Raw genomic sequence first — 27,308 nt, forward strand, 5'->3', positions numbered from 1 at the left:
GGCAATCATTTATTCATGTCAGCCCGGTGATGTATATTGCATCATTATCACATTATTCAATCTTGTTTTGGTTTTGATTTTCTTTTAAAACACGGCTGGCTGTACTTTGTTTTACATACCAGAAAAGTCAGCTATGAGCAGCTCAACTTTTTCAAGCTTCAAATGGATGTCTATACTACCTCTGAGAGACCATCTTTACATCTGAGATGCATGTAAAAAGCTACGGAAGGAGTTAATTCACATTATCTTTTACAAGAGATGAAATCATCTACAGCACCAGGGTCGCTCAGCCTCAGAACTACTGACATTTTGAGCCAGATAATTCTCTGTGGTGGGGGGCTGTGTGAAAGCACTGTAGGATATCTAGCAGCATCCCTGACCTCAACACACTCGATACCAATGCCTCACTCCCATCCTGTTGTAACAAGCAGAATGTCTCCAGACACTGCCACATATCCGAACGGGCACAACATCACCAACTCTTTCACACACACACTCCACATCCAGTTGACCACTGAGCCATAGCCAAACATAAACAATAAAGGATAAAGAAAAATCAACTCCCCAAAGTACTGTTGAATAGAAACCAAATTCTGTATAGAATTCAGTTTTCAGAATTTCATATTTAAAAAATCCAGCCACAGGATACAATATGGTAACATCTAGCCAGATTCTTTTGGGAATGCAGAGAAGGATAGAGAGGCCTTTAAAAATACTTCACAAAAGTGACCTGAAGCTGAAGCTAAACAATAATGAATGTCAACTACAAGTTTATATATATATTTAAGTTACAAGAAGCGGAGTACAGCATTAGGAATAGAAGCAGTGGAAATGTAATGGCTGTGTGCGATGTCAGAGGGGTAGTGGGTGGGGGGTGGGGGGTTATCACTGTGTGAGGGATATAAATGATAAACGTCTAACTATTACATTGTTTTGTGCACCTGAAACTAATTTTTGAAAAAAGGGGGTGAAAAGATAAAGGGGAATAAGAGGTTCAAAGTTCCAGATATAAAACAAACAAGTCATGGTGATGTAATGTACAGCATAGGAAATATAGTCACTAATACTGTGATAGCGTGTAGTGTCAGATGGTTGCTGGACTTATCATGATCACTTCTTTAGCATAGGGAATATAATCAATAATATGGTAATAACTATCTATATTGCCAGGTGGGTACTGTTAAATAACTGCAATGTACACGTGAAACTAATATAATATTGTGTATTAGCTATATTTTATAAAACCCTTAAAAATAAATAAATAAATAATAAATAAATTTAAAAAGTGAACACAGATGCATGATACCTTGACTTTGCCATAAACAAGTTTCGGTGTAAGAAATCAGAACAGCGCAGACGGGTGGATCAGCTGGTTAGAGCGCGAGCTCTGAGCAACGGGGCTGCTGGTTCGATTCCCACATGGGCCAGTGAGCTGCGCCCTCCGCAACTAGAATGAAGTCAATGAGCTGCCGCTCAGCTCCTGGGTGGATCAGTTGGCTGGAGCGCGGGGCTCTCAACCACAAGGTTGCCGGTTCGACTCCCTGGGCTGCACCCCATGCAACTAACAACGGCGACTGGACCTGGAGCTGAACGGCACCCTCCACAACTAAGACTGAAAGGACAACAACTTGACTTGGAAAAGTCCCGGAAGTACACACTGTTCCCCAATAAAGTCCTGTTCCCCTTCCCCAACAATAATAAAAAAAAAAATCTTAAAAAAAAAAAAAGAAAAAGAAATCGGAACATACCAATGTAGGTGATGCTTTCCACTGCTTCCAACAAAAGGGGTGGGAGAAGCTCTGTTTCTGTAAAGGAAATCAAAATTCAAATTTCTCTTAAAATAGCTCACGAGATAAAGTGTAATTACATACTTCACATACACAACAGTTAATAGATGTATTCACTTGTCTCATGCAGTAACTCTAGCACAGTACAAAACAAGAATTTGTTTGGATCAGGAAACAAAGGCACAATTGAACTTGCTATTCCATGAGTAAAAGAGAGAAGCACTCTAGAAAGAAAAGATGACAGAGGGATTCATCAATAGAAGGATACTTCCTGTTTTACTAACAGACCAATCAACACATCAAATTGCACTGAAAAACAAAGCGTGCAAGGGAGGGACGCGGGGGGAGTGCTGTTCATAAAAAAAGACAAACTCAGAAAATTGTCAAAATGTCATTTTGGTCTTTATTTTTGGACATGTACCATGTTTTCATAGATCACTTTTACATGTGCTACTTTTTGTAACATCAAAGGAAATACAATATATTTTTCATAAACTCTTCATCACTGCAAGATCACTTTCGAATAACTGTAAGTAGCAGGGTAGAACAATATGTTTCCACATATTGACCAGTGCAACACTGATAGTTACAATTAAGGTATCTGGGAAGTCTGAAATTAAGATTTACTAGAACAAGCAAATTTACTTCCATTTGTTAAAAGAAAAATAATTCGCAAATTACATATTTTACATGCAAGAACTTTAAATCCTATTTCCATCTGAAATAAATGACAATAATCAAGTGACAATTCTGAAAAATTTCCAAGAAATAAAAAGGTAAGAAAAAATAGTATGTTTTTAAAAATTACTTATTAAATAAAACCAAATGTTACAGATCACGCTTTATCATGAATATTGGCACTGTTTATTCCATATTTACATAAATCAGTTTCTTTGCATAAAAATCCCAAAAAGATTTAATGGTTTGGGTCAGTCCATTTTATTTTAACTAAAGAACCCTTAACTTCTAGACTTTAAAAATTGCACTCTTGCATCTGTGTTTTAGTAGGAAACACAAATATATTTCTTCTATATCAGTGGCAACCAGTTACTAGGCATGTTATGATACTTTTTAACAAGAAGTTTTGTAAATATTGCCATTAAAAAAAATCCTGTACAGAATCACAATACTGGCAAAATCTATCTAGTGTACCCACACGTGCCTGTCTTTTGATTGCAGTCCTTTATCACAAAAATTTATTCTAAGGAGTCCCATAATAAGACACACCATGTGGATAATTTGGGGTTCAAAAACCCATGGCTCTGGACAAGTACAGTTAACAACACATCCATCCACAAAGAGACTTGTGTTCCTAAAATTTTCAGACTCAATTCGCTATAAACAAAACATCCTGGGGGTAAAGACTTTTGCACACTGACAATACTTATCAGACATCAGCTAGGCCACAAGTGAAGGGAAGTGACTTCTCTCAAAGGTACAGGGTAGCATCTGAGTTTGAGATGGCATACCTCATACATTCTGTTCGGAAAACACAAAGGCATTTACAGAGGACTAAATTATACACTGAAAGAGGTGGAGGGTTTTTCTCTGCATTCTCATCAACAGTGATATCGGTCCCTAGTAATTAAAAAGCAAACGGCATTTTCATCAACACAACTGAAGATGAAGGCTCCACCTAGGAGAATGCGTACAACAGGCTCAAAGAAGTACCCGGAGCATGCGGACAACTGTTTCCTGGTATTAAAAGCATGAACATTTTTGGCATGTTGGATATTTTCACCATTTCATGTCAACTGTGATTGCAGTGAAGTGAGCCATTTGAATGATAAACAGCGAATGTACCCTGGTCCTTCACGGCAGGAAGTATCTAGCTCAGTGTTCTCCACATAGCAGGTGCTTAAAACACGCTGGTGAGTGACGGACCTTTTTACTCACGAAACCTGATTACATGTAACACTGAGTATACATGATAAATGTCCAAGAATGTGACTTGTAAACATCTGGTGACTATCTAGTTAATGATAGAACACTTAAAATTGGCCAAAAAAATGTCCAGAAAACATTTGGCCCTTCAGCACCCAAAGCTCCCAAAATATAATGTGAAAACATCTCTGCTAAAGGGATTTCAGTAGTCTGAGAAAGGTCATACCTGAGTGGCTTAAATGTTCTCTCTTAAATTTTAAATAAGTGCAAGGGGTTTCTACACTCAGGAATTGCATAAGTTTTTCTCTTTCCTCAAAATAAAACATTGAATAATATAGAGGTAGCATAACTTACTAAATTAACTTTAAAAAAAAAAAAGAAAGAGCAAGGTTATTTTCAATTGTCTTAATAGAATGGTTACAAATGTTTAAAAACTTCCAATCCAGGCTTCCTTCTACCTGATGTTACACATCTCATTATTCTCACCCCGTTTTTTACTGTAAGGATATTGATGAGTCCAGGCACCCTTTGGCCCTGTGGCATCTATTGCAACATCAATGACAGAATCTGGAGTCATCCATCTCAAGAAAATGAGGAAGAGAAAGTTGAATACGGCCAACAAAGCAAAAATGCAGCCTGTTACTGGGCCACAGTGAGAGATGAGTCTGTCCAGTCGTCTGTCCATCGGTAGCACAGCTTCTCCTGCCACCCGGTCGTACACCTGGCAGGAGAGAGGCCGAGAATGAGCACTCTGACCCACAATAAGCAACGACCAGGAATGTTTTACAGATGTAAACAGAAGTCGCTTAAATCTCGTTGTTGTTATAGGGAACGATGTGGCTTATGAAATTCATTACAAAATTACTGCCTTCTGATTCAACACTCATGCAGTGCTTATCATGGACAAAATACCAGGCTAGATGCCATGCCAAAGAAAGACGAACATGCCACGGGTCCTGTCTCCTAGGGACCACCATCACTTATAACCAACTACGAGAATTCTAAAGTCCTGAGAAGTTGGAACCATTCTTCGGGTCGCCTCTGTCAAGGCCATGTTTAATTCAGCAGTGACTCCCTGAAGCAGAACAGGCCTTCTAAGGTTCCTTGACTCGGCGGAGAAGCCCTCACCACGCTACCTGGCAGACATCAACCACAATCAGAGAGTGACAAGCTAGTGTGATTCTTTCTGGGTACAGAGCAGCTCTTCTTTCCACAGCCATGTGAAGCTGTGTTGCTGAGCACAGAGGCTGAGAATGTACAGAAACATTTCACAGATTCCAAATAAGAGGGAAAAGAAACGGGGGAAATCTTCGTGGCAGGTACAGGTCAAACACCGGCAAAGAAAACAAAGTTTATTGCTGAGAATTGATAGTAGGTGGCTTGCTTTTTACAGCACTGCTAGGCACTAAACTCAGAAATATGAGGAAAAAACAAAGATCTTTAAACATTCTTATTCTGAACACATAAAATGAACCAACATTAATTTTTTAAATTCATTTGAGTATTACTTGTGCTTCTCATGTATCAGATCTGTAAACCATCTCCTTTTGAACTCAAGAAACTTATGACGTGCAGTGTAAGTCCTAAAGGCCAATGGCCTTTGAAAGATACAGGATGTTTTCATCAGGGCTTCACCTTGAGGACATCTGGAATACCTCTGAATCAAAAGTATGTTGACAATTACGCTGAGACAGGCGAATCACAACTTGTTCAAGTTTCTAAATAGCACAAACTAAGGAGAAGTTGAAAGGAATCGAGGTGTCCTGTGTGGGACAGGTAGAATTAAAAGAGCAACTACAAAGTGACCTGCGTGTCAACCTTTATTTCAGTGTCAATCAAATTTTGACCTTAAATGACAAAGTAATTTACTACTATGAAGAGAATGATAGGCATGACAATCCACTATAGACAGGACTTTTTTCTGAATGTATACTATAAATCACCACAGAGTATAAAATAGAAAAAAAATACAGATTTTTACTATTACTTCAAGCAAGACCTTAAACAAAAGTCACGGTTTAAAAAATCCTAATTAGCTCCTTAAACATATGTTGACAAAAAACCAGAGTTCTTTGTCCCAAACTTACTATCTACAATGGCTCAGACTTCTGAGGTTTACATGTCGATCAAGAAGGTGAAGCCACAAGTTACAGAGCAGTGGTTCTCAATCCTGTTTCCCCAGAAATAAGACCTAGCTGGACCATCAGCTCTAGTGTGTCTTTTGGAGCAAAAATTAATATAAGAACAGGTCTTATATTATATTATGTTAGATAAGACCGGGTCTTATATTATAGTAAAATAAGACTGGGTCTTACATTAATTTTTGCTCCAAAAGACGCATTAGAGCTATGGTCCGGCTAGGTCTTATTTCTTATTTGGGAAAACAGGGTAGAGTGGAGTATCACTGAAAAAACCAGTCTGACCAAATAGCCCTGCCAACCATTCCCAAATGCCACCTCTGCTCCTAAAAAGTCATATTAGAATCTAGGCAGTGGCTGAAGAGGCCGGGGGACACAAAGATGGAATGAACAGATCCTGAAAAGGATACCTAGGTGATTCTGACATGTACTCCTAACAGGTAATCAGTGCTACACTCCAACTTCAAAGGAAACCCAGGAAAAGGTGGTTATTTCATATAGGTGGAGATACTGAAAACTTCTAGAAGGTGAGTGTCTCAGAGACATTTCAGTCAAAAGTGTTTAACTCAAATATCGTACAGTTCAATGGAAAATGGATATGACAATTTTTGCACTTATATTCAAATATGGGTTCATCTTATGTACAGGAATTTACAATTTAAACCAAGTAAGAAAGCCTTGCAGGAAAGAGCTATTCTGTTTACACAGCTCCATCTTCAGGCTAGAAACTAGGTGCTCCACTGACTACAACTGACAGCATAAAGCACTAGTCTAAACTATCTGCTCCATGTTCCCAACTGACTGACTGTCTGGTTCTCAATTTCTATATACAGTGGTACTTCAGTTTTCGAACGTAATCCATTCCAGAAGACCATTCGAGTTCTGAAAAGTTCGAAAACCGAGGTGTGGTTTCCCCATAGAAAGTAATGCAAAATGGATTAATCCATTCCGGACCTTTAAAATCAACCCCTAAAACTGCAAATTTAGCATGAATTTTACTATCTAATGATACCATAGATCCATAAAACTTACGGCATTCGTAAACTGAAATGTTCATTAAAGGAGACGTTCGAAAACCGAGGTACCACTGTACTAAGAAGCAGGGTGTTTCCATCCAGCTTGTTTACATGGTAATAAAAGGCATGAGGCAGACGAAGTAACGAAACTTAAAGGACGGATGAAACTGAGTAGAATAAATGAAGTCCCTAACTCGAAACCAGAAAGCATGTCCCACAACCAGACTCTCCCACCTAAGGGTATTAATCTATTTCCTGTACCTGTCCTTTCGGAAATTCTCTATTGCTGCTTTTTATTTGTGATCATATTTCCAACATTTGTCATGTGCATTTTGAATTCTAACTTAGGTTCTCAATCAGCCAAAAGATGCAAAAATCCTTTCCCTGTAGAAAATCACAGCAGTTAGCAAAAGTGACACAAGAGCTTTAGAAAGTAGCCTGAATTAAATATTAACAAGTTACAAAGTTTCTGCAATCAGAGTTTAGGTAAAACCATTATTTTCTAATAGACCTATACACTGTAGAATTATAAACAGCCTCAAGAAAATGTCCAACAGTAGGTTTTAATATTAGTTTTGCCTCTAATGGTTGTGGCTTCTAGAAAATTCTGTAACTTCTTTATGCCCAGTCTAATGAAAGGTCTAGACTGCATTACTACTGTTTTCAGATGTCAAACCCAATGATTTGACTAGAAACTTGAAGTCTAGCATATACCAAAAGTAATCCATTAGTGCACTTCTTTTCATTTGGAAGAGACTTCATAAGCTTAAGCAATAGAACAGAAATGGTAAACCTGTATAAGAAAAGGCAAACGTATACGTGAATCAGGAATTCAGACACAATCTTCAAATACCCTTTTCTTGGCACATGACATACTTTTTCCGTTCTCTCGGCAACATTCCTCCAGGTGTAGAAAGTCTTTACTATGTTATGGATATTTTCTGGAGCTGGCAATGTTCCTGACTTCAGTTGGGAAATAGCTTTTTCCAATCCCTCACACAAAGATTTTACAGAAGGCTCACATAAAATAATAAGATTTTCTGGAAGTACTTCAGGAATTCCACCAACCTTGGTACTTACAACCTTAAAAAGAAAAAAAAAAGAATATACAATCCAGCATAACTCGTATCACAAGAGAAAATAAGAAAAACCAATGTAAAAATTATTATGGAATGTGTCTGGTTAGTTTTCAAAATACAAGTACAGAAACGCCCACAATATAAGCCCTCAAAGCTTTTTACCTGTAAACCACAACTGGCTGCTTCCACAATTGCCATGCAGAACGCTTCGGTGAGGGACGTATTAAGAAAAATATGTCCTTGAACTAAGACATTTCTAACATCCTTGTGTTCTAAGGCTCCCAAGAGACGCACTCTGATTTTTAAAATGAGAAGAGGAAAGTGAAAATTCATGCTAGAAAAGAAATATAATTTATAGGTCAAGTGTGCTATTCATATTATACTTATATTCGTACTGGTTCTAATGTTTGCCACCTCAAAAGATTAATATTGCCAAACTTTGATCTAAATGATTATAAAGCTGTTTGGTTAAACTCAGTTAACATATTCCTGACTTTCGTCACACATATCAAATTTCATCTTTTCCAAAATTAGTTTGCATTTAATGAAAATATTAATACACTTTGATGAGTAAATGTTAAAGTGTCATTACTAAACAGGAAACTGTCCCTTTTACACTGCTGCTTCACAGGCACACACCTCACATGTTATCTAAGTAAGTGAGGAAGACAAATGTTGGAATCTGCATGTGCAGAGCAATTGACATGATTTGGGCCATGCTATTCAAATCACAACTCAGAATGCCTTAAAAATCGGCAAACATTTCCAATCAAAGCAGTTGGTTTTTTGTGCCTTCTAGGGTGCCTCCAATCACTGCCCTGTAAAGTCAAATAATATTGGGCTAACGGAAAAAATTGTGAATTCTTTAATTAGGGTTTCCCATTTTATATAAATGTTTTTAAATAGGCCTTGCATTACATGTTTACATTAAGTATATGTAGGAGAAGCAGCCCACTTAACACAGGCATGGAGCCCAAACTGAATTTAAGTAACTGGTATTTTCTCACCCAAGATAATATGGAATCCATCAATACCTGTCATGTAGCTGGTATCTTTCCCGTACTTCTTCCAAAACGATTCTCTTTGGTCCCTCTCCTCCAATTATGAAATTTAAATCTGGATATTTCTGACAGAGTTCAGGAATTATACCACTAAGCAAATCGGTCCCTGAAAATAGAAAATAAAGTTCAATGTTGGAGATACTAATATTTAAACTTTCAAAAAAATCATCAGAACTGAGAATCCACTCACTTTGAAAAGTATTAGCTATGCCCTCCTTATGTAGAGAAACTAATTCTCTTAAACCTTTCCTGGGAGGGTGGAATCATTCACAAACAGCCAGACATCCCCCAAGAGTTGCAATTCTTAAAGATACACACACTGACATCCATTGTTACCTTCCACACACCCAATTTGTGGACTACTCTGTTTCATTTCAACATAACGTTCTTTAAGTTATTCACTTTTGTTTATGTATCACCCACTTCTAAAAATGGTATTTGAGGTAGCTACCTTTTGAGTTCAAGTTTTCTACAGGACAGCTAGCTGGAGATCTAGGTCTTGTCCCAGCCTTTTAAAAAGCAAACTCTTCATTTCCTGATACAGAAAATGAAGAGACCTATGTACCTAAAGTCCAAGGTCTCTTTCAGTTATAAAGTTCTACCAGTCTATGATTCCACTTCCTGCCACAGGAAAGGGCTAAGCAACTGGGTATAACTGCTGCCTCTACTACACGCAGAATGCAATCTGTACAGAGGATTTTGCAGTAAATGCCACAGTATTAGTAAAATTTAAAAGAGTGGTCCATCCAAACCTGTTATAGCCCGCTTCCCCTAAAGGAGAGTAAATGAAAGTGGCAGGATCTCAACTGCCGGACCATTACAGTCCATAGAACAAAAGGATGCATGTTTGTTCCTTTTTTTAATGAAACACTTTTCTATGTAAATGCAACCTCAGGTAACATAAAGCAATAAAGTAAATCATGCCCTACTAGTCTGAAAGTGGCTATCCAAAGTGACAGCAATATTGACACTATTTGGGAATTTAGCTCATTAACAAATTGTACACATTCAAAGTAAAATAACCCAGTTAGTTTATTAATTTTAAGAAATGTGCGCACGCGCACACACACACACACACACACACAATCACACTTCTATCAATCTTCCCTAGTATAGGCAGATCAACTATAAAAACAGTAGTGGGAGATATACAGGGAGGTGCCAAAAAAATGTATACACATGACTTGTATTCATCTTTTGTTATCAGTATGTATTGAGTGTTACAATTTTAATAGCTTTTCCTTTCTTAAAATGTGTATACAATTTTTGGCACCCTCTGTATATACAAGGTCATTTTTATTAAATAATTCAAAATAGGATTTACTAGGTGAACTTTGTTAGTATTTTCAAAATGATTGTATTAGCAAACAAATTCGCGTGCGGCGTTTCTGAATTATGAAGGCTTCTCTTCAGGTATGTTTCAGGTCTATTACTAAATCCATCTGGTGGATTTCTAGATAAACCACAAGGTGGCTTACTGACTTTTAACATTTAGTCTCCTATAATTGTTTCATTTCATTTCTTTCTTTCCTCTCTCTCCCTTCTAATACAAAGCTTAAGAACCCATTCTCCAAATGAAAAAAAACAACACATATGAATAATCATAATTGCTGAAAATAGCTAACATTTACTGAGTACTTACTGTCAGGCAATATATTTTAAATGCAGTATGTCATTTAATCCTGACAAGTACCTTATAAGAAATGGAACTAATTGATATTGTCAATTGTCTGTAATACTATTCTAAAAATAAAGGGTTTTTTCCTCCAGAAAAAAATGTCCTAGTGCCTCTAAACAGAGTCTAACACAACAAAATATACAAAAGGACGTCCCATCTCCAGTCACACAAAATGGACAAGGAAAATTCCTGATTCAAACTGCTTTTAAAGCTCAGTCTAACAATATTTCAAAGAATCTTCTGAATCCATATCTAGGATAATGGTGGAGGGAATGAGAGGCCTTACCTCAAGAAGACTGAACTCAGGTCTGTCATCTCTGTTACCTACTGTATAACCTGGGCGAGTTACTTACCCTCTCTGAAACTCAAGTCTGTTACATGCAGAGAACATCTACCCTACAGTTGTTGGGTCAAATGAGGTAGTGTACCATGAATAGGCTGTATCAACTGCAGAATATAAATGTAAGTTGCCATTACCAACCACTACAACAAGAAGTAGGGCATGTCTGCACATGCACAGGACCACTGGAAAACCCTGACTGAGCAAAACAGGCTCGAGGGACGAGGGAAGAAACCAGCCAGGAAATCTGAGTGATAAGAATTTTGATTTATTCTCTCTTACATTCCAGTGGGCCTTTGATATCTGGTCCAAATGAACACCTCCTAAGGAAATTAATTTCTTAATCTTCAACGGACCATTAATGTAACTAATACAACTACTCACTTGTGTGCTACAGATGTGGCGTTCCTTCTCAGAATGTTACTTTTTGCACGATGCCTGGCATACAGAGAGGGTTTGATAAGTATTTGTTAAATTATTGAATTGAGAACAGGAAATGCCGTTCCTTTACCTGCTGCTGGTTAGCTCAGCTGGTGAAAATACTATAATTAATGAAGTACAGGTTTAATCATTGTACAAGTAGTTAATTTTGCTCTGATCCTCAACCATGCATGCATCATACTCTTTCTCAGCTAGCTATCTCACAAAGGTACACTTATTTGATTAAAAAACATTTTAAGCACATTTTCTAACAAATAACATATCAGCAAATATCCCAAAGGATTCAGAATACAGAATGCTGGTCGATTAACATCATGAGTTAAGAAAGCAAGCACAGGGAGCACTGGAGATCTCGCTCCCCAGCATATGTCATCAGTTTGGCTCAAATAAACTCTTATAAAAACTCTGGGGGAAAAAAAAAAGAATGGAAGCACATCATTGCTTTCACTCCAGCAGAGTTCAGTAGCAGTTTCCTCACCAACCTCCGCCTAAGTGGACTGCCCGATCATCTACGGCTCTCCATTCCCATGGCCGAAGTGGATTTTAGCTCACAGCATAGTACACTGAGGTACACTTCTGATCCCACCGAGCTCACGCTTACCAAAAATCACCTGCGTTGTCCACAAACCTGTCTGATGCCAGTTGCCCTTGTTACCCAATTGGGTAATTAAATAGCACAGAAACTGACAAAATGAGTTTCTATGAGAAGCTGAACGGTCTGAAGAATTCAATAAAGGAAAGTACAGTGTCTTAAACCACTGTATAAAATCAAAAACAAATGAAAAATCCAGCACATTACTTCACGCGCCCTTAGGCTCTCACCCCATTGAAAAGAAACCCAAATTGGCAATTGTAAAGGATGATTTTTGAAGGTAATTGTGCAAGAAAGATGATGCAGCTCGAATCAGTGGACCAGTACTCTTAAGCCTGCAGGCCTAAACAATAGGCAATTCAGTCCACATTAATATTTTGAGTTGATTTCAAATACTTAAGGGGAGGTTATTTATTATCTTTTGAACGATTCTCTACTTTAATTATGATTACTAGACAGGTTTTCAAATAGCATCCAGAAGACGATTTTCGTCTAGAATAACCAGACTGTTTCAGGCTTAGTAAATGAAGCTCTACAAATTCTACTGTGGTGTCCATTAAATGCTGCAGAGGTACTGAAAAAATCCTCCCTGATAAGAGCGAACACTTATCAAGTACAAACTGGGCTAAGTAGTTTATAGGAACCATCACTGAACCCTCACAAGATTTCCACTGTTGCCCAAATTACACAAATGAAAAAACTGAGACTGAAGAGACGTTACGTAGCTTATCCTCAATCACACAAACGAGACAGAGCCAAGATTGGACTCTGAGCCATGTTATTCCCTTTCCTTCATGACTTACCTACCAATGTTTTACTAATGCCTTATCTAGGATTAAATATACAAGCTACAAATCAGTAATGTGCAGAACAAGCTAACTGATTTCAAGTATGCAGAAAAAAACAGGAAGGCTATAAATTAAAACATTCATTATGGTCATCCCTGAAGAGTACAGTTATAGTTGATTTAGTTTTCATCTTTGTGCTTTTTTTCGTTTTCAAAATATCTGCAAAGAGGCCGGCCCAGTGGCTCAGGCGGTTGGAGGTCTGTGCTCCTAATGCCAAAGGTCGACAGTTCGATTCCCACATGGGCCAGTGGGCTCTCAACCACAAAGTTGCCGGTTCGACTCCTCGACTCCCACAAGGGATGGTGGGCTGTGCCCCCTGCAACTAACAACGGCAACTAGACCCGGAGCTGAGCTGCGCCCTCCACAACTAAGATTCAAAGGACAACAACTTGACTTGGAATAAGTCCTGGAAGTACACACTGTTCCCCAATAAAGTCCTGTTCCCCTTCCCCAATAAAATCTTTAAAACATATATATGTATATCTGCAAAGAAAAGACATTACTTTCGCAATTAGAAATTGGTGGTGGGCTTGGCCCTATACTTCTTACCACACATGCAGGGCTGTTTTAACTTTTAAAAAGACCTGATCTACTAAACAGCATCAGGTTACTGTTTTTAAGTCACTATTAAAACATCAAAGGTTGGCAGGGAGGCAGCATTCACCATTGTTTCAAAAAAATTTTTGGATGTATAAAACAATATTCCATCTTTCTTTGCTATATTTAATACAGTAGTCATAAAACCATAAAACAAAATAAACAGCTAAACAATCATTGTATACAAGTATTCAACAGCTTTCTACAAGAAAGAAAAGTCTGTGCAGCGCAATTGTAACTATCATTTCATTACCTTTTCTGTAAACAAGTCTGCTGACAACAACAATAGTTATACTATCATGCCTTCTAAATGGGTCTGGAGTGAAGTCAGTAGGATCTACAGCATTAGGAATGACGGACACTATTTCAGGATTCAGTGCTGCTCTTAGTACAGTGTTTTCCTTACTAGTATAAGAGACACAAATTATGTGGTTTGTGTCACAAAGAGACACAGTTAGAAGCTTGTTTGTAAGCACCGAGCTGACATCAGCAAATCCAAAAAGGGAATGGTCCGTGAAGACTGTCTGGAGCCCCATTGTCTTGGCGTGGAAGAGGGCATCATGGGCCATGGCAGAAAAGGAACTATGTGAATGGATTATCGTGACTCTCTCCCGAACAAATATGTACCTGAGCAACGGCAGACTGTGAAACAGGGTCGTGGCTGTAGACTGGTTGTACATGACTTTCAGAGGCAAGTAATAGACTTTGAGGCCATTTGTGAGGTAACGGATGCCTTTGCGATTTCCGTAAGCATGGGTGACAATTATGACCTTGTGTCCTCTTTCAATCAGGCACTGAGAGAGCTGGTAAATGTGGCTTTCCACGCCTCCCATATTCGGGTAGAAAAAATCCGACACCATGCATATATTATGGGTACGGGTTCTAAATGTGTAAAGACTTCCACGACCAACACGGCAGCGGGTAGCTGAGCGAGGATGGCCATGCCCTCCTCCTCTTCGATAGGCCATGCTGAGATGGTGTAGGCATTAGTCCTTAGAGTAATCCAGTTGAGATATGCGTCGTCTAGTACCTGAAAGAGAGAGTAAAAGAGGATCTCAGCTCTGAGACAAAATACATTCCATATTCCAAATCCAGACATCAATATTGTTTTAATGTTAATGTAAATTGGTTAGCTTTTCCCCGAGAAATAAAACAAAGTATATCTGAATTTACTCATTTGACATTTACTTGCTTAGCATTTACTCTGTGCCATACAACAAAACTACATTTGATAATGTCCTTTTATCTTAATCTTGCTTTAAAAAGACTGCTGCATATAATTTTCAAAAATACATTTGTTACACCATAGTATATAATAATTTGCCATGCTAACAAACCAGTTCATTCCAATAATTACATGCAGGGCTCTTTACAGAAAAAGTGTGCCAACCCCACTAGAGCTTAGACACTGATTCAGTGAATCTCATTAAGTTTTGTTAGTACTAACTTTGTGGTTTATACTAAAATATACCTGGAGCTAGAGCTGTCTTTTGGAGAGCAGCTTTTTCAAGTGTCACTGGTAGCACATACTGCAGACATCCACATTGTTTCCTTACTCAAGGAAGAAGATAATCAAACTGCTTCCTTTATTTTCTTAACTTAACCTTTCAGTTATGTAGGCCTTTCTGAATGAGACTAAACTAGAGATGGGCTGGATCTGGGGCCATTTTCTACATCTGAAATGTTCATCTCAGGTGACTCCTAGATCCTTATGAATGCAAAATGCCAACTCAATATTCAGTACTGTTACAGATTCTTAGACTTTTAAAGCTACAGTCTTAGAAACCTGCTAGAAACCTTCCTCAGTTTTACAAATTAGATTTCCATGCCTCCAGAAACTCAACTATACAATGGGAAGCCACCCTAAAGGTCTAAGTTTCCAATTTCACCTGCAGACTCAGAAAATGCAAATTAACTGCAGGCACAAAGTTTTAACATGTACTCTGTCCAACAAACTCATCTATATTTTAAATATATTCTCAGAAATACTCTATAAGTGTTCGTTGACCTGAATTTACTAATTAAGGTTCATATTATCAAATACTGAGATTCTTCAGGTTTTTACTTTTCAGTGGCTTCACTAACATTTTCTTAAATGCGGTTTGTCACCTAAACGCGAATTCCCAGTTGTAGTCAATTAAAAAGATGAATAACGAAAACAGTAAATAAAAAACCAAATGAATTCATTTAAAGTTTTTCATCGACCTGCAATGGTCTGTGTGGAGTTTGCCTACTTCTATCGGGTTCTTACAGTCCAACATCTTATATGGCGTAAAAGCTCAACAAACAGCATATTCACAGAATCTTAGATTGTAAACTTAAAGACAGGCTAAGAGATCTAGTGAATACTTCTCATTCTACAAACGAAAAGCCAGACAAGTTGAGCGATTTATCCAAGGTCCCCACCCAGCCACTTAAGTGGCAAATGCGCGATGGCTGCAAAAATCTCGACCAGGGCCAATGAGTTCCTGGACAGTCATTAGCAGCAGAGAGGTTCCCGAAGAGCCTTAGGGAGATCCGGCGGGAGCTTGGGGTCAAGAGGACAGAGCTTCCACCCAACCGCTGGGCACTGCCCTGGCTTCGTTCATTGAGAGAACAGTGGGGAGCGCTACTGCCAAAGAAAGGACGACCCAGCTACAGTCAGGCGGGCTCTTACCAGGCCCAAAGAGAGGAAAGTGGCCAAAGAGTGGGCAGGGGTCTGAGGCCGGGTGTCCCGGAGCCCCGCCCGTCCTAGGGTCCACGGAACCCGCCCCAGCGCATCCTCAGCCCTACTAGAGTCCGGAGACCTTCGACACCCACTTCCGAGCTTTAAGCCGGGCCGGCTTTACCCCCTCCATGGCCGGCCACACTCCCAGCGGGGCAGTCCAGTCCCAACCGGAAGCGGGTGAGAGTGCCAGCGCAGGGAGGGCAGACGCACACTTACCGGCGAGTTCCATGGCCGCCAATGTCCAGACCTCCCGCGGCAGCAGCCAGAGTCCCACCCGGCTGCCCTGAAACACCAATCCCGGGCGTCCGCGCCCGAGCGCTTCGTCCCTGAAGGAGCCAATAATAAAGAGGCGCTAGGATCACGTGCAGGGACGGTGTTCAGTCCCCACCCTTCAACGTGGGATGTAAAAGCAGTACCCAGTGGCACATGTCTCCACAGTGTTCTGGAAGACTTTTTGTCTCTGGATTGAAAGCAGTAATCTTCGGTTTAATCTTTTATATGAATTCCTAATGTCGCGAATCTCTCAAAATCGGCTCTGGTCTCTTGTTACACAAGCAGCCCTCCAGGGCCCTTCCGAGGATATAGCCAGAACTCCCAGGGTGCCTCGCAACCTTTAGTGCTGCTGGGAGTTGTAGTCTGGTGGCCTTTGAAGGAGAATCCGAACTTAGCAAACCAACTCCCAAAATGCACCGCATTTCTAAACCTGGATCTTTTGAATGATCGGGTGCGTTTGAACCTTTGTTGCCTAGTTACAGCGTCTCTTTTTCTACAGAACACTGTCTCTATTCTCTCTTGATTCCAATTGGAGAGACTTGAGTGGGAAGGCTACAGAAAGGCGGGGTCATGGTGCGTTTTGTTTCTGATTATTTGTGCCACCACAGAACCGTGTTGGTTCTTGTCACTCTGGTAAGGTTCCCTGATGTAACAAATGAAAATACAAAAACAAAAAAGTCAAATCAAATCAAAATTTTTTTTTAATTTTGAATTTCAGATAAATATTATATATATATATATATATATATATATATATATCCTAAATATTGGGGACTTTACTGAAAAATTGTCATTTATCTAAAAGTCAAATTTAACTGGGCATTTTGCATTTTATCTGGCAGCCATACACTCTGGAGAAAAAAAATCTGAGGTCTGACCTGAAATATCAACTCCCACTCAAACTGGTTCAACTGGCTATGGTCGTGCTTGGCCAAGAGGCAAATGAATCAGTGGGAGAGGTCTGATCTACTCCTCAGAGTCAGTACTTGGAGTTTCCCAGCCCTGCCCTGCATACACTTTCCAGAACAAATGCCTTCCTGAACACCATCACTCAGCATCCCTTTTAAGCCTGTAGAAAACCTGAAAATTTCAGCTCCTTTCTGACGCCGTCCCCAAACCTCCAGAGAGAATTAAATCCTCCTGCTTTTGTATTTTGATAGTACTTTGGCCATACGCTGGTGTAGCATTTATCAGGTGATATTCAAGTTGTTTGCCTGGCTGCTGTCCTCTTCCTCCTCCACCTGATCCTTAAAGACTTGTATCTTCTTGGAATCTCAATGAACTTCTTTCTGAAAACTGGCAATTGAATTTGCTTGTTAAATGTCTGCCTTCCCAGCCAGATAATAAGTTGAGGCAGAGTCTGTTCCTGGTAATAGACATCGAATATGTTTTAGTTGTATTAATGAATTTCTTTATCCAACACGGTCTCTGACATACATTATATACTCAATAAAATGTATCAAAAATATTTCATACAGTGTACCTTTAAAAAATTACAGTGCAGTGATACAATTCAAAGAGCACTTTGGTTGGAGGATTTGAAGTGTATTCATGGGTTAATCTTAATGAGTAAGGCACAGTAGGAATAGATACTCTGCTCTGTGTTAATGTTGAAGCATCAGGGAATAAAGGTGACAAAGACTCAGGGATACTAATTCAAGCTAAATAATTTGCAGTTGGCTTCACAGATAACACCGACACTAACAGATGGTATAACATTGATTTGGCCTTTTCATTTTTGCAAGAGGTTTTAAGACAAAGAGTGTAGATAGACATTCTGAAAGGTATAAATGAGTGGTAAGCCTCATTTATTGAGCCCATGGTTTCTCACTTCCATAGTTCTGATCACAATACACTTTGGAAATTCTACCATGAATCTTCTAAGATCTTAATGCCAATACTCCTTGAAGAGTTGTGATCCTTTTTTCAAATCAGAACAAATATTTTTTTATCTTTATCATCAAATATTTACTGAGTGCTTACTCTATCAAAGGCTTTGTAGGGAATACAAGGACTATTAAACATAGTCCCTGTGTTTTAAAAGCTTTTCATCTTTCCTAGCTTTTATATATCTTTTACCAATAGTATAAAGGGATCCACTTTTCTGGAAAGACTTTTTGTGTTTTAAATACTGTAGAATAGGCTGACCTTTATAAATAGATATTCATAAAGGTACACTGTTGCTGAGTCTTTGTAGGGAAAAGGGGTTGAGAAAACTGCCGGCTGTTCCAACAAAATCTGAAAACATTTAACAGTCATCAGCTGAGCTAGGCACAGAGCATTAAAAAGCAAATAAATTATGATTCTGCACATGGTTCACAATCTCACGTGGTTACAGAACTCCACTTATAATTAGTTAAACCTTAAACAAGGGTCTCTATTAAAGACTATTTTCTAAAAGTCAAAAGAGAGTTGTAGCAGCAGAATTAAGCTATAAATCTGGGGATAATCCTTTTTTCTTAACTAAATTTTGTTGGGGTGACAATTGTTAGTAAAGTTACATAGATTTCAGGTGTACAATTCTGTATTACATCATCTACATATCACATTGCGTGTTCGCCACCCAGAGTCAGTTCTCTGTCCATCACCATATATTTGATCCCCTTTACCCTCATCCACTACCCCTCCCCCGCTTACAATAGTTTAGTGGTTCCCAGAGGGTATAAGGGATAATTCTAATTACAGTACAGTACAGTAGTACCTCGGTTTTTGAACGTCTCCGTTGATGAACATTTCAGTTTACGAACGCCATAAACCCAGAAGTGAGTGCTTCGGTTTTCGAACACACCTCAGAAGTCGAACATATCACGCGGCTTCCGCTGAGTGCAAGATCCTGAGGCCTAGCTGTCAGCTGTTTTCGAACGTTTCCGAACTTGAACGGTCTTCCAGAATGGATTACGTTCGAAAACCGAGGTACCACTGTATAGAATTTTGCCTAAATGTAGGGAATCAAGATATGCCTTTAGAGAATTTTCTTGGAAACCACTGAAAGTAGACTAAAATATTTATATGTAGTATATTCTGATTACACTTAATAAAATATGAGGGCAATCAGTACCAGTTGTAGTATAAAATGACCTATAAATGGAGGTGTAAAATAAATGTGGCTATCACCTTCCCTTGAAATTCAGCTCATTATAAATGTATATGTAAATTAGTTCCCTTGGATACTGTTGGAGTGGGAAGGCAACAGTTGTATGGAGAGCCTGCTCTTTACATACAAGGCTCAAGGCAAGGAAAATCTGTCACGAGCTTTACCCCCAAGGAACCAAGACAGAGTTAAGGCATATGTAAATATATATGATAAAAGGTAGGAAGCGACAAGTGCCATAAGAGAAATACAAGAGAAATACCAGGAATTCGGAGGGAAAGAATATTTCTAGCTACTAACATTTAGCTAGTAGAAATAAAGGATGCTTACGCAACTGATGGGCATAAAACCGTTCCAAGAACAACATGAACAAGGTACAGATAGGTACTGACTGTCCAGTGAACAGCGTTGTATAATTATACAGGGGAAGGGTTCAGAAAGGAGAAGTGTGGAGTAAAACCGTTCCAAGAACAACATGAACAAGGTGCAGACAGGTACTGACTGTCCAGTGAACAGCGTTATATAATTATACAGGGGAAGGGTTCAGAAAGGAGAAGTGTGGCGTTTCCAGTAAAAAATGGAAAAAAAAACTGGTAGAGGAACTTAAGGAAAATGGACTTGCTGTTGAGCCAGACTTCCAGCCAACATGACATTTTCAATTAATACTTTGAGACTCCTCACTCCTTATTCTGCTTTAAACGAAAAAATAAGAGATATAATATAAGTGAGAAAATTAAAATGTTAAAGCTGTGGTAAAATAAATACATACATACATACACACACACACACACATACATACATATATACATACTTCCATGTATCAGAAACAGAACCAAAATGAAAATGGTAGTCAGACCAAAGCCATGTAGGTCCTGGACTCTGTATGTGGAAGCAGGAAGACATGAACCAGAATTCAGCTCTTGTAGAATGATAGACCCTAACAGGGCTCCATGTGTGGCTAGAGACAGGAATCAGCCTGTGAAAGATTCACATTGGTGCCCTTCAATGAACTACTTTCCAATATTCGCACCCTTTGTCTAATCCCCTCCCACAATAACTCTGGCCTTGGCCATGTGACCTCCTCAGCCAATGGGACATCAGTAAATGAGATACAGCAGAAACTTACTAAGTGCTTATGCACTGGGGCATGTCCTATTGGAAACTTCTCACTTGAAAGCCAATGGCTATGCTGTGAAGAAGCTCTCGCAAGATATTGAATGATGAAAAGCCACATGGAGACAGGCCCTGGAGAATGGGAGTGCATCTTGAGCATTCATTCCAGCAGCAGATGAGTTCCCATTCCCTGGCCACAAAAATCAATGCAATCCCTCATTATTTATTAAATGATTCTTTATTAGGCACCTACTATATGCAGCACGTTCTCACACTGAAGGTTATAATTAGACAAAATCTACCTCTTGTTGACCAAATGACCAAATCGATTAGGCTCACAATTTTCACTGAACTATTGCTTCCCTTAGGAGCCTTTAAATGGATTATTTGTCCATCTCCTTTATCAAGTATCTCACATCATATTTTAATCTCATCCAACTGTGACTATTATGCTGTTTCCATCTCTAATGGGCCTCCCACCACTCTGCTTTAGTCACAGATTTATGGTCTGTGCTGTCATATTAATACATATTCTGGCCTTGTGGCTCAGATAATCAGGGATATTATGCACCACTGGCATTTATTGTTTGCTTTAAGCTCTTGGGGCTTCTCACATATTTTTATTTTGCAACAAGTTGAGAATTATCAGCCCACATTCCAAAGCTATTAGTATGATAAATATTCCTGTACAATGACCAGTGAATTCTAATAAGGCAATAGGCCAGTTACCCCACCTCCACCCTGAGGACCAGCCCCATTCCAGCTCAGGCCCAGCCTCAGGAATCCAAGTACAAATCTCTTGGGGGTTATTGGGGGTTGGGAAAAAATCAGGGGGAGGGGTGTTAGAAGGGCAAAGCCAGATTGCAAATAGTTTTGTCCTAGTCCAGAATTCACTAATATTGCCATCTAAATGGCAACTAGGAAGTCAGAGCCACCAATCAAAATATGGTTTGAGTTGGTTTAGGGCAGATCCAGGATACACCAAGAACGTTATTCACAGTCATGTATCTCTCCTTCAGGATAATCCCTTTCATTTGTAAAGTACCGCTGTATTTTTTCAAATTGTTTTCACTTACGGTAACTCAAGGGAAATGAGCAACTCTAAGGTCCAGAGAGATGAGATTATCATCCACATTTGACAGGTGAGGAAGCTGAGGCCCCATGAGGTTGCTCAGTCTGATAATGCAATTAGGTGGCAGAGCCTGTCCTTAAACTCAGGTCTTCTCTCCTTGTCTAGGATTCAGTTTCTCTTTTTATCAGTCAAGGATAAATGAAGTAACTCCTTTAACTGTGCGGTGTCCCTCAGGCTGTCTGCTGCCCCAGTTCTCAAGGGAACTTAAACAAATAATCTGGAGAAGGAGAGTGGTAGAAACTGAAGGGGCAAAGCAAGGAGTTGAACGCTAATCCATTGAAGACACGAAATTTTGTGTGAGACCTTTCAGAAGCCTGAGAATCAAATAGTAAAATGAGAAGAAAGAAGGCCCATTAAGGTCATAAAGTGAGGGCAAGAGGAACAGTGACAAGAGAAGTGACTGGGCCAATACCAATACCAGTAAATGATGAGGCAATGGTATTGGCAGCACAGTGGGGACTGGTCCCATGGCCAGGCCAGTTGAGATCAGCTGTGTCACCAGGAAACTGAGAACTAAAGCCAGGAAAGGAGCAGAGGGCCCAAAGCCATGGAGAACTTAAGTGAACAAAGGGAGAATTCAGGAACTGTTTAGGAAGCCTGAGACAGGGAGGGTAGGGGTTGGGCCAGGATCCAACAGTCTTATCTTGCGGCTGCAGGAGAAACAAAAGTATTTGCTGTATTTGTCATCTTCCTCCTTGTTATTGTACTGCTCCACATAGTCTGGCCTGAGAAGCGTGGGGTATACAAACTTAATCAGGGCCGTTTCTGATTGTAAAGAGGTCGCAGTGCAGTGGGGAGATAAACATAAACACAACTACTTACAAGTGTATGATAAGTGCTGTAACAGATTGCATCTGCTGCCTGCCTATCTATCTATCTATCTATCTATCATCTATCTGCCTATCTATCTATGCAAGGTGCTGAGGAAAGCAACAGTTTTTAAGTTACTTGCTAAGTAACTTAATTCTGCTAATGCTGCTAAGTTCCGTTATACCAGATTTTCAGTAAAGTCTACCCCATCAACAAATTATTTGTGGGAGTATTTTTGGGGGAAAACAAGGGAAACGGCTTGTGCTCCCTTCCTGGCTAGCAGTAGAAGAGAGAAGAATTAGGTGGTCATGAGAATGGAGATGTGAATGAGACTGATCTGAGTGAGTGCAGACGCGTGCAGACAGAGATGGCCAGAAGAAACATGGCCCTCAAAGCTGTCAGGGGCATCGGTGGGCTCTCCTCAGCCATGGGATGGGGTCAGGTCAAGCTGAATTGAATCTCAAAAGAAAGATCGGTTTCCAGCTGATTCTTGGGTCACATTTATTTGACCTCGTGTAGCATCTTAAACCTTCTGAGAGCTACTGCTCAGGTTTTCCAAAACTGGTGTCAAGTTTTGTTGTGCCCATGTCTCTCCCCACACCTCCCACTTCTAAATTCCTTTCTTTCTTTAAAGTGTTTTTTTTCTTTAGCATAAAATTTAGAGTGGTAGCATATTAAATAACACACAAAATTCAATGGCTTGAATAATGGTGTTTATTTTCTTTAAATACACTTAAATATGAAACAACAGACAGTAGTTCAGTAAACTCAAAACTACAAGCTGGACAGTAATCAGAAAAATCAGTGCTGATCATACAAATCAAAATCTGCATAAGAAAGAATCAGAATAATTCACAAGAGAGTTGCAATTAGCAAAGGACTCTGAGGCTATGCGAATTGCCTCATCTGCTGTGAGTAATCAGTCACATGGCACCTGTCATTCCATGATGGTCAAAACTTTTTCATTCACCAAACAAATACAAGGGGTTACAAGACTCCCTCCTCTCCATTCCTTGGTGTACAGAGGCATCTTCAGTTAGAAGACATCTGTCAGCAAGCCAGGAAATCCTCAGCTGGCGTTTAATGGAAGGTTGGTCTGGATTCACTGCGGTAGTATGTAAAATGGATTTTTCTAACACCTGGAAAAAAAAACACAGTGACAGCAACTTGGCAAAGCAGCATGCTGTTTAAAATGACAAGGATGGGAAACTTGGGAACAAAGTTGAATCAAGGATTTTCTCGACTGTGGAGCCCATGAGAAGCCCTTTTTTCCTTAGGAAAGCGGCAATGCTTGGCACACGCTGGTTTTGCATTTGTACACGTTCTGGTGTGAAAGGGGCATCTGTCCTCACAGCTGTTGCAAAAGAAAATAAACATGAAACTTCAGAATCAAGGACTGCATTCGAAGGAATAATTCTGTTCTGATTTGATTAAGTTTTCAAAGTAAATTTTCCAGATATGTATTTAAAAAGTCAATATAAAATCCTGAATGGTTATCCCACATAGATTTAAAATCTATTAAAGTGCACTCAGTAACCTCTAACTGTTCTATTCATCAATAAACTTCTTGCTATATAAATCCAGTGACACCTCTTTCCTCAAAGAAAAAACAACCAAACAAACATATATGGACATATATTGAGAGAGAGAGAGAGAGAGAGAGAGAGAGAGAGAGAGAGAGATTAAATCAAAGAGACTGCTGATCCAAAGCCCTCCACAAATAATTGTTTAAATCTCATCAATTTAGCTTCTGCTTGAGGTCCATAAGCCAACAATAGGAGGCAGGATTTTCCTGTCTTCTCAATTAATCATCACTCTGGATACTCTTGCTTCTACCTTAGCTGCCACACCTCTGTTTCACTATCAAAAAGAGGCTTGGGCACTGAAAAAAAATGGCTTAATAAGGAATCCCACTGAATCAAAATAGCATTTACATTACATGTCAATGAGTCACATTAAGGTGAAAGCAAAAAAGCCATTCACCTGCAGGTGTCTGGGTGAAATATCTTGTGCTTCTGGCAGCAGCTCTCCAGACTCTCTGTGCACTCAATGCAGCTGCAGTTTTCTGGGTGCTGAATGAGATTGCCGGGACAGGATGTTTTACAGACACACTCACACTGGTCTTCATCAAACTTCATGTGTGGCCCACAGACAGTCAGTTCCTGGAGGTGAGAGTGGTCTAAACAGTACAAGAAAAGTGTCGGTCGAATAGCTGTAGCATGAATAACATGATCTCCAAAGTGGATGTATACTTTACATCATTCCAGAATAACTTGAATTTACAAAATCTTTCCTGTAGATTTTCGCCTAATCTTTGCACAGGGTGAAGGAAACTCACCTCTAATTTCGCAATACAAAGAGAGAATTTGTAAGTTCTCCTCAGTTTGTGATAAAAATGTTAGAAGCTGAATATTCCTAGTAAGATTTTTCAGAGATTTTTAGGTTGGTGACTTATTAAAATGCAAATTTTCACAACCAAGTATTAGTAATAAAATGTAGGCTGTCTAAGGATTGTGAGTCTAGTCCTTTCCAGTTTTTAGGTGAAGACTAAATGGAGAGAGGAACAGAAATATCGGCACTGTAGAAAAATACCTCAGACCTTCCAGATGTGGGTAGAATCAGTGATGTACTCCTCACCGCACATCATAACACTGATATAAAAGATACAACAGTGATAACAAATTTGGATTCCAGATCTGCTGGAAGATACTTTCACCTGAGACAGGAGGACCTGAGAAGTTTTTTACACACATAGCTGACAGATCTTTATTTTAGAATGTGTACAAAACAATTGGATGACTCCATGTCCAATTCTGATCCTCAAGTTGAAATTCATTGCAAAAAATGGAAGAGAGAGAAACTTTGGAAGAACTTGACTATGTCACTTTAGCATTATTGACGGTTTTATAGCAAATTACGTGTTTAGTTTCTTCCCCAAACCTGCTTCTCTCGAGTTTGCCTGATTTAAGGAATGGCGCCATCACTCTGTACTCACCTGCCATACTGAGCCTAATCACCATGTCCACCCCTTTCTGCCGCCCTGAATTTGTACTTTTTTCCCATCACCACTGCCACTGCCTCAATTCAGTCAGTACTTTGTATTTTTTGTGTCGATGGCTGTCACTCTGCCAACACAAGTTTTACCCCTTTAGTCCATTCTCCACAAGTTTATCAAATGCAAATCTAATCACATCACTCTACTACTTTAAGTACCTTAAAAGATTCCCCTTTCTTTCACAATAAAAGCCAATTTTCCCACTAGGACATACAAGACCCTCCATGAACAGAACCCTACTCACCTCCCAGACTCCTCTCCTCTTTTCTCTCTGTCTCTCTGTCTCTCTCATATCCTATGTTGCTTCCATACTGAAGTATAGTACTTTTTGTTCCCCTGATATGCCCGGCTGTCTCAGACCCATGCCTTTCGCCATGTACTTCCTTCCTTCTGCTAGTAGTTATCCTCCCTCCCCCATATCTTTCCCAAATTCTGCAAGTTTAGCCTAGAGCCCTGGCCTTGTGCTATTTCTATCCTGTGCTTTCTGACACTACTTACATTTGACTGTTTATTTCTTTGTCTTGTCCATGAATTTAAAAATCCTGAAGGATATAGGGACCAGGTGTCATCATTCTGGCATAAAATAGACACTTGATAAACTTTTTTAAGCTTATTTGGTATAATTAAAGGGTCCTGAAGCTAGATGATGTACAGAGACTCTGAAGAATCCCACCCAGCATTCCAAGACATTGAACATTCAGTTAAACCATATGTTCTTGCCAATATCTGACTGTTAATGATATATCAAAATGGCAACCTCGTGTCATCCAATCTCATAGTTTTAACTGCTCTGTGGCTGATGATCTTTGAGGGATGATGTTGAATGGGAATGGGTGTTGGAAGGCTAGATCCAGGGAGACTCCATTCTGAATTGTGTGAGGAGAAAAAAGGTGAGCTTTGTAAGCCATATGCCAGTGAGGCAGATGTCCCTTTGGGGCAAGACAAGAATACATTGTTAAAAGACAGTGAGGAAGCACTGAAAAGATTTGCAAGGATCACAAGGTGGCAGTAGAGACTCATTCAGAACACTTCAGGCAGAGACCAACTCCATTCTTGGCCAGGTGGTTTAGGGAAACACAGCCCACTGGGTGTTTGCTGAACTTCAGCAAGCTAGTTGGCAGAGGCTGGCCTCAATCCTTCTAGCCAAGTTCAAAGTAACAGAGACTGGTTGTAGGACAACTGAGTGAAGCAGCAACTATAGCTAAGGGTGATACCCTGAACTATTACATATTGATGTCAGTCCTGGGCAAGTTGATGATGGGATGCCAGTGTACTCTGTTCCCAGCCTTGTTCCATTTATCATTTTTATCAATAAAATGATGGAATTTTTCTAAGTAAATTTTTGCAGTTGTGGATATCTTGATGAATTTAAATTACAGAATCAGGAACTGCCCCCCATCCCGCCCTTTTATTTTGGTATTGTAACAGTTTAGAGCAATGACCTGAATCTAACAAGATAAAATTAAGTTGGACTTGGATTCACTAACCCAAATGTGCTCATTCAGGAAAGAGATCATTGTAAAAAAGGCAGTTGGCTTAACAGCCACATGTGTGAAAAAGGTAGTTAGTGAACAGTAAGCTCAGTATATGATATTAGTTTGATGGGGACACTGGAAAGATGACCGTGAACTTGGCCCACATTGAATTATGGGAGATGAAAATTAGA

The 27,308-nt window shown here is 39.5% G+C and overlaps 2 protein-coding genes and 1 long non-coding RNA gene across 9 annotated transcripts in view; all 3 read right to left on the reverse strand.

Moving 5' to 3' along the window:
- Positions 1–2,167: 2,167 nt before the first annotated feature.
- PIGA (phosphatidylinositol glycan anchor biosynthesis class A) lies at positions 2,168–16,971 on the reverse strand. 7 transcript variants are annotated; one of them, XR_012493295.1, is made up of 7 exons: positions 16,385–16,971; positions 13,715–14,491; positions 8,939–9,071; positions 8,067–8,238; positions 7,702–7,908; positions 7,087–7,209; positions 4,257–4,392 (listed from the first exon to the last, which is right to left on the reverse strand). XR_012493295.1 is itself a non-coding variant. In XM_074323407.1 (6 exons), exons 2-6 carry the CDS (start codon positions 14,427–14,429, stop codon positions 4,126–4,128), a joined length of 1,494 nt encoding a protein of 497 aa, XP_074179508.1. In that variant the 5' UTR covers positions 14,430–14,491; positions 16,385–16,945; the 3' UTR covers positions 2,168–4,125. The 7 variants fall into 7 exon arrangements, 6 of the variants coding, with proteins under 6 accessions (XP_074179508.1, XP_019601901.1, XP_074179510.1 ...); XM_074323407.1 differs by lacking the exon at positions 7,087–7,209 and having other exon boundaries at positions 2,168–4,392; positions 16,385–16,945; XM_019746342.2 differs by lacking the exon at positions 7,087–7,209 and having other exon boundaries at positions 2,168–4,392; positions 8,067–8,199; positions 16,385–16,941.
- A 245-nt stretch (positions 16,972–17,216) lies between these two features.
- Positions 17,217–20,513, reverse strand: LOC141569691 (uncharacterized). Its single transcript, XR_012493445.1, has 3 exons — positions 20,344–20,513; positions 19,143–19,376; positions 17,217–17,807 (listed from the first exon to the last, which is right to left on the reverse strand). It is a non-coding gene; the product is annotated as an uncharacterized LOC141569691 (long non-coding RNA).
- Positions 20,514–23,278: 2,765 nt separating this feature from the next.
- The window catches only part of VEGFD (vascular endothelial growth factor D), a 34,034-nt gene continuing 30,004 nt past the window's right edge, over positions 23,279–27,308 (reverse strand). The window contains exons 6-7 of the mRNA XM_019746284.2: positions 24,571–24,766; positions 23,279–23,941 (exon numbers count right to left, since the gene is read on the reverse strand). Of these exons, the coding sequence (XP_019601843.2) occupies positions 23,815–23,941; positions 24,571–24,766 (323 nt within the window). The 3' untranslated portion in view covers positions 23,279–23,814. The remainder of the gene's footprint in view (positions 23,942–24,570; positions 24,767–27,308) is intronic.

Source organism: Rhinolophus sinicus, chromosome X, assembly GCF_036562045.2.
Source record: "Rhinolophus sinicus isolate RSC01 chromosome X, ASM3656204v1, whole genome shotgun sequence".
NCBI classification, from domain to species: domain Eukaryota; kingdom Metazoa; phylum Chordata; class Mammalia; order Chiroptera; family Rhinolophidae; genus Rhinolophus; species Rhinolophus sinicus.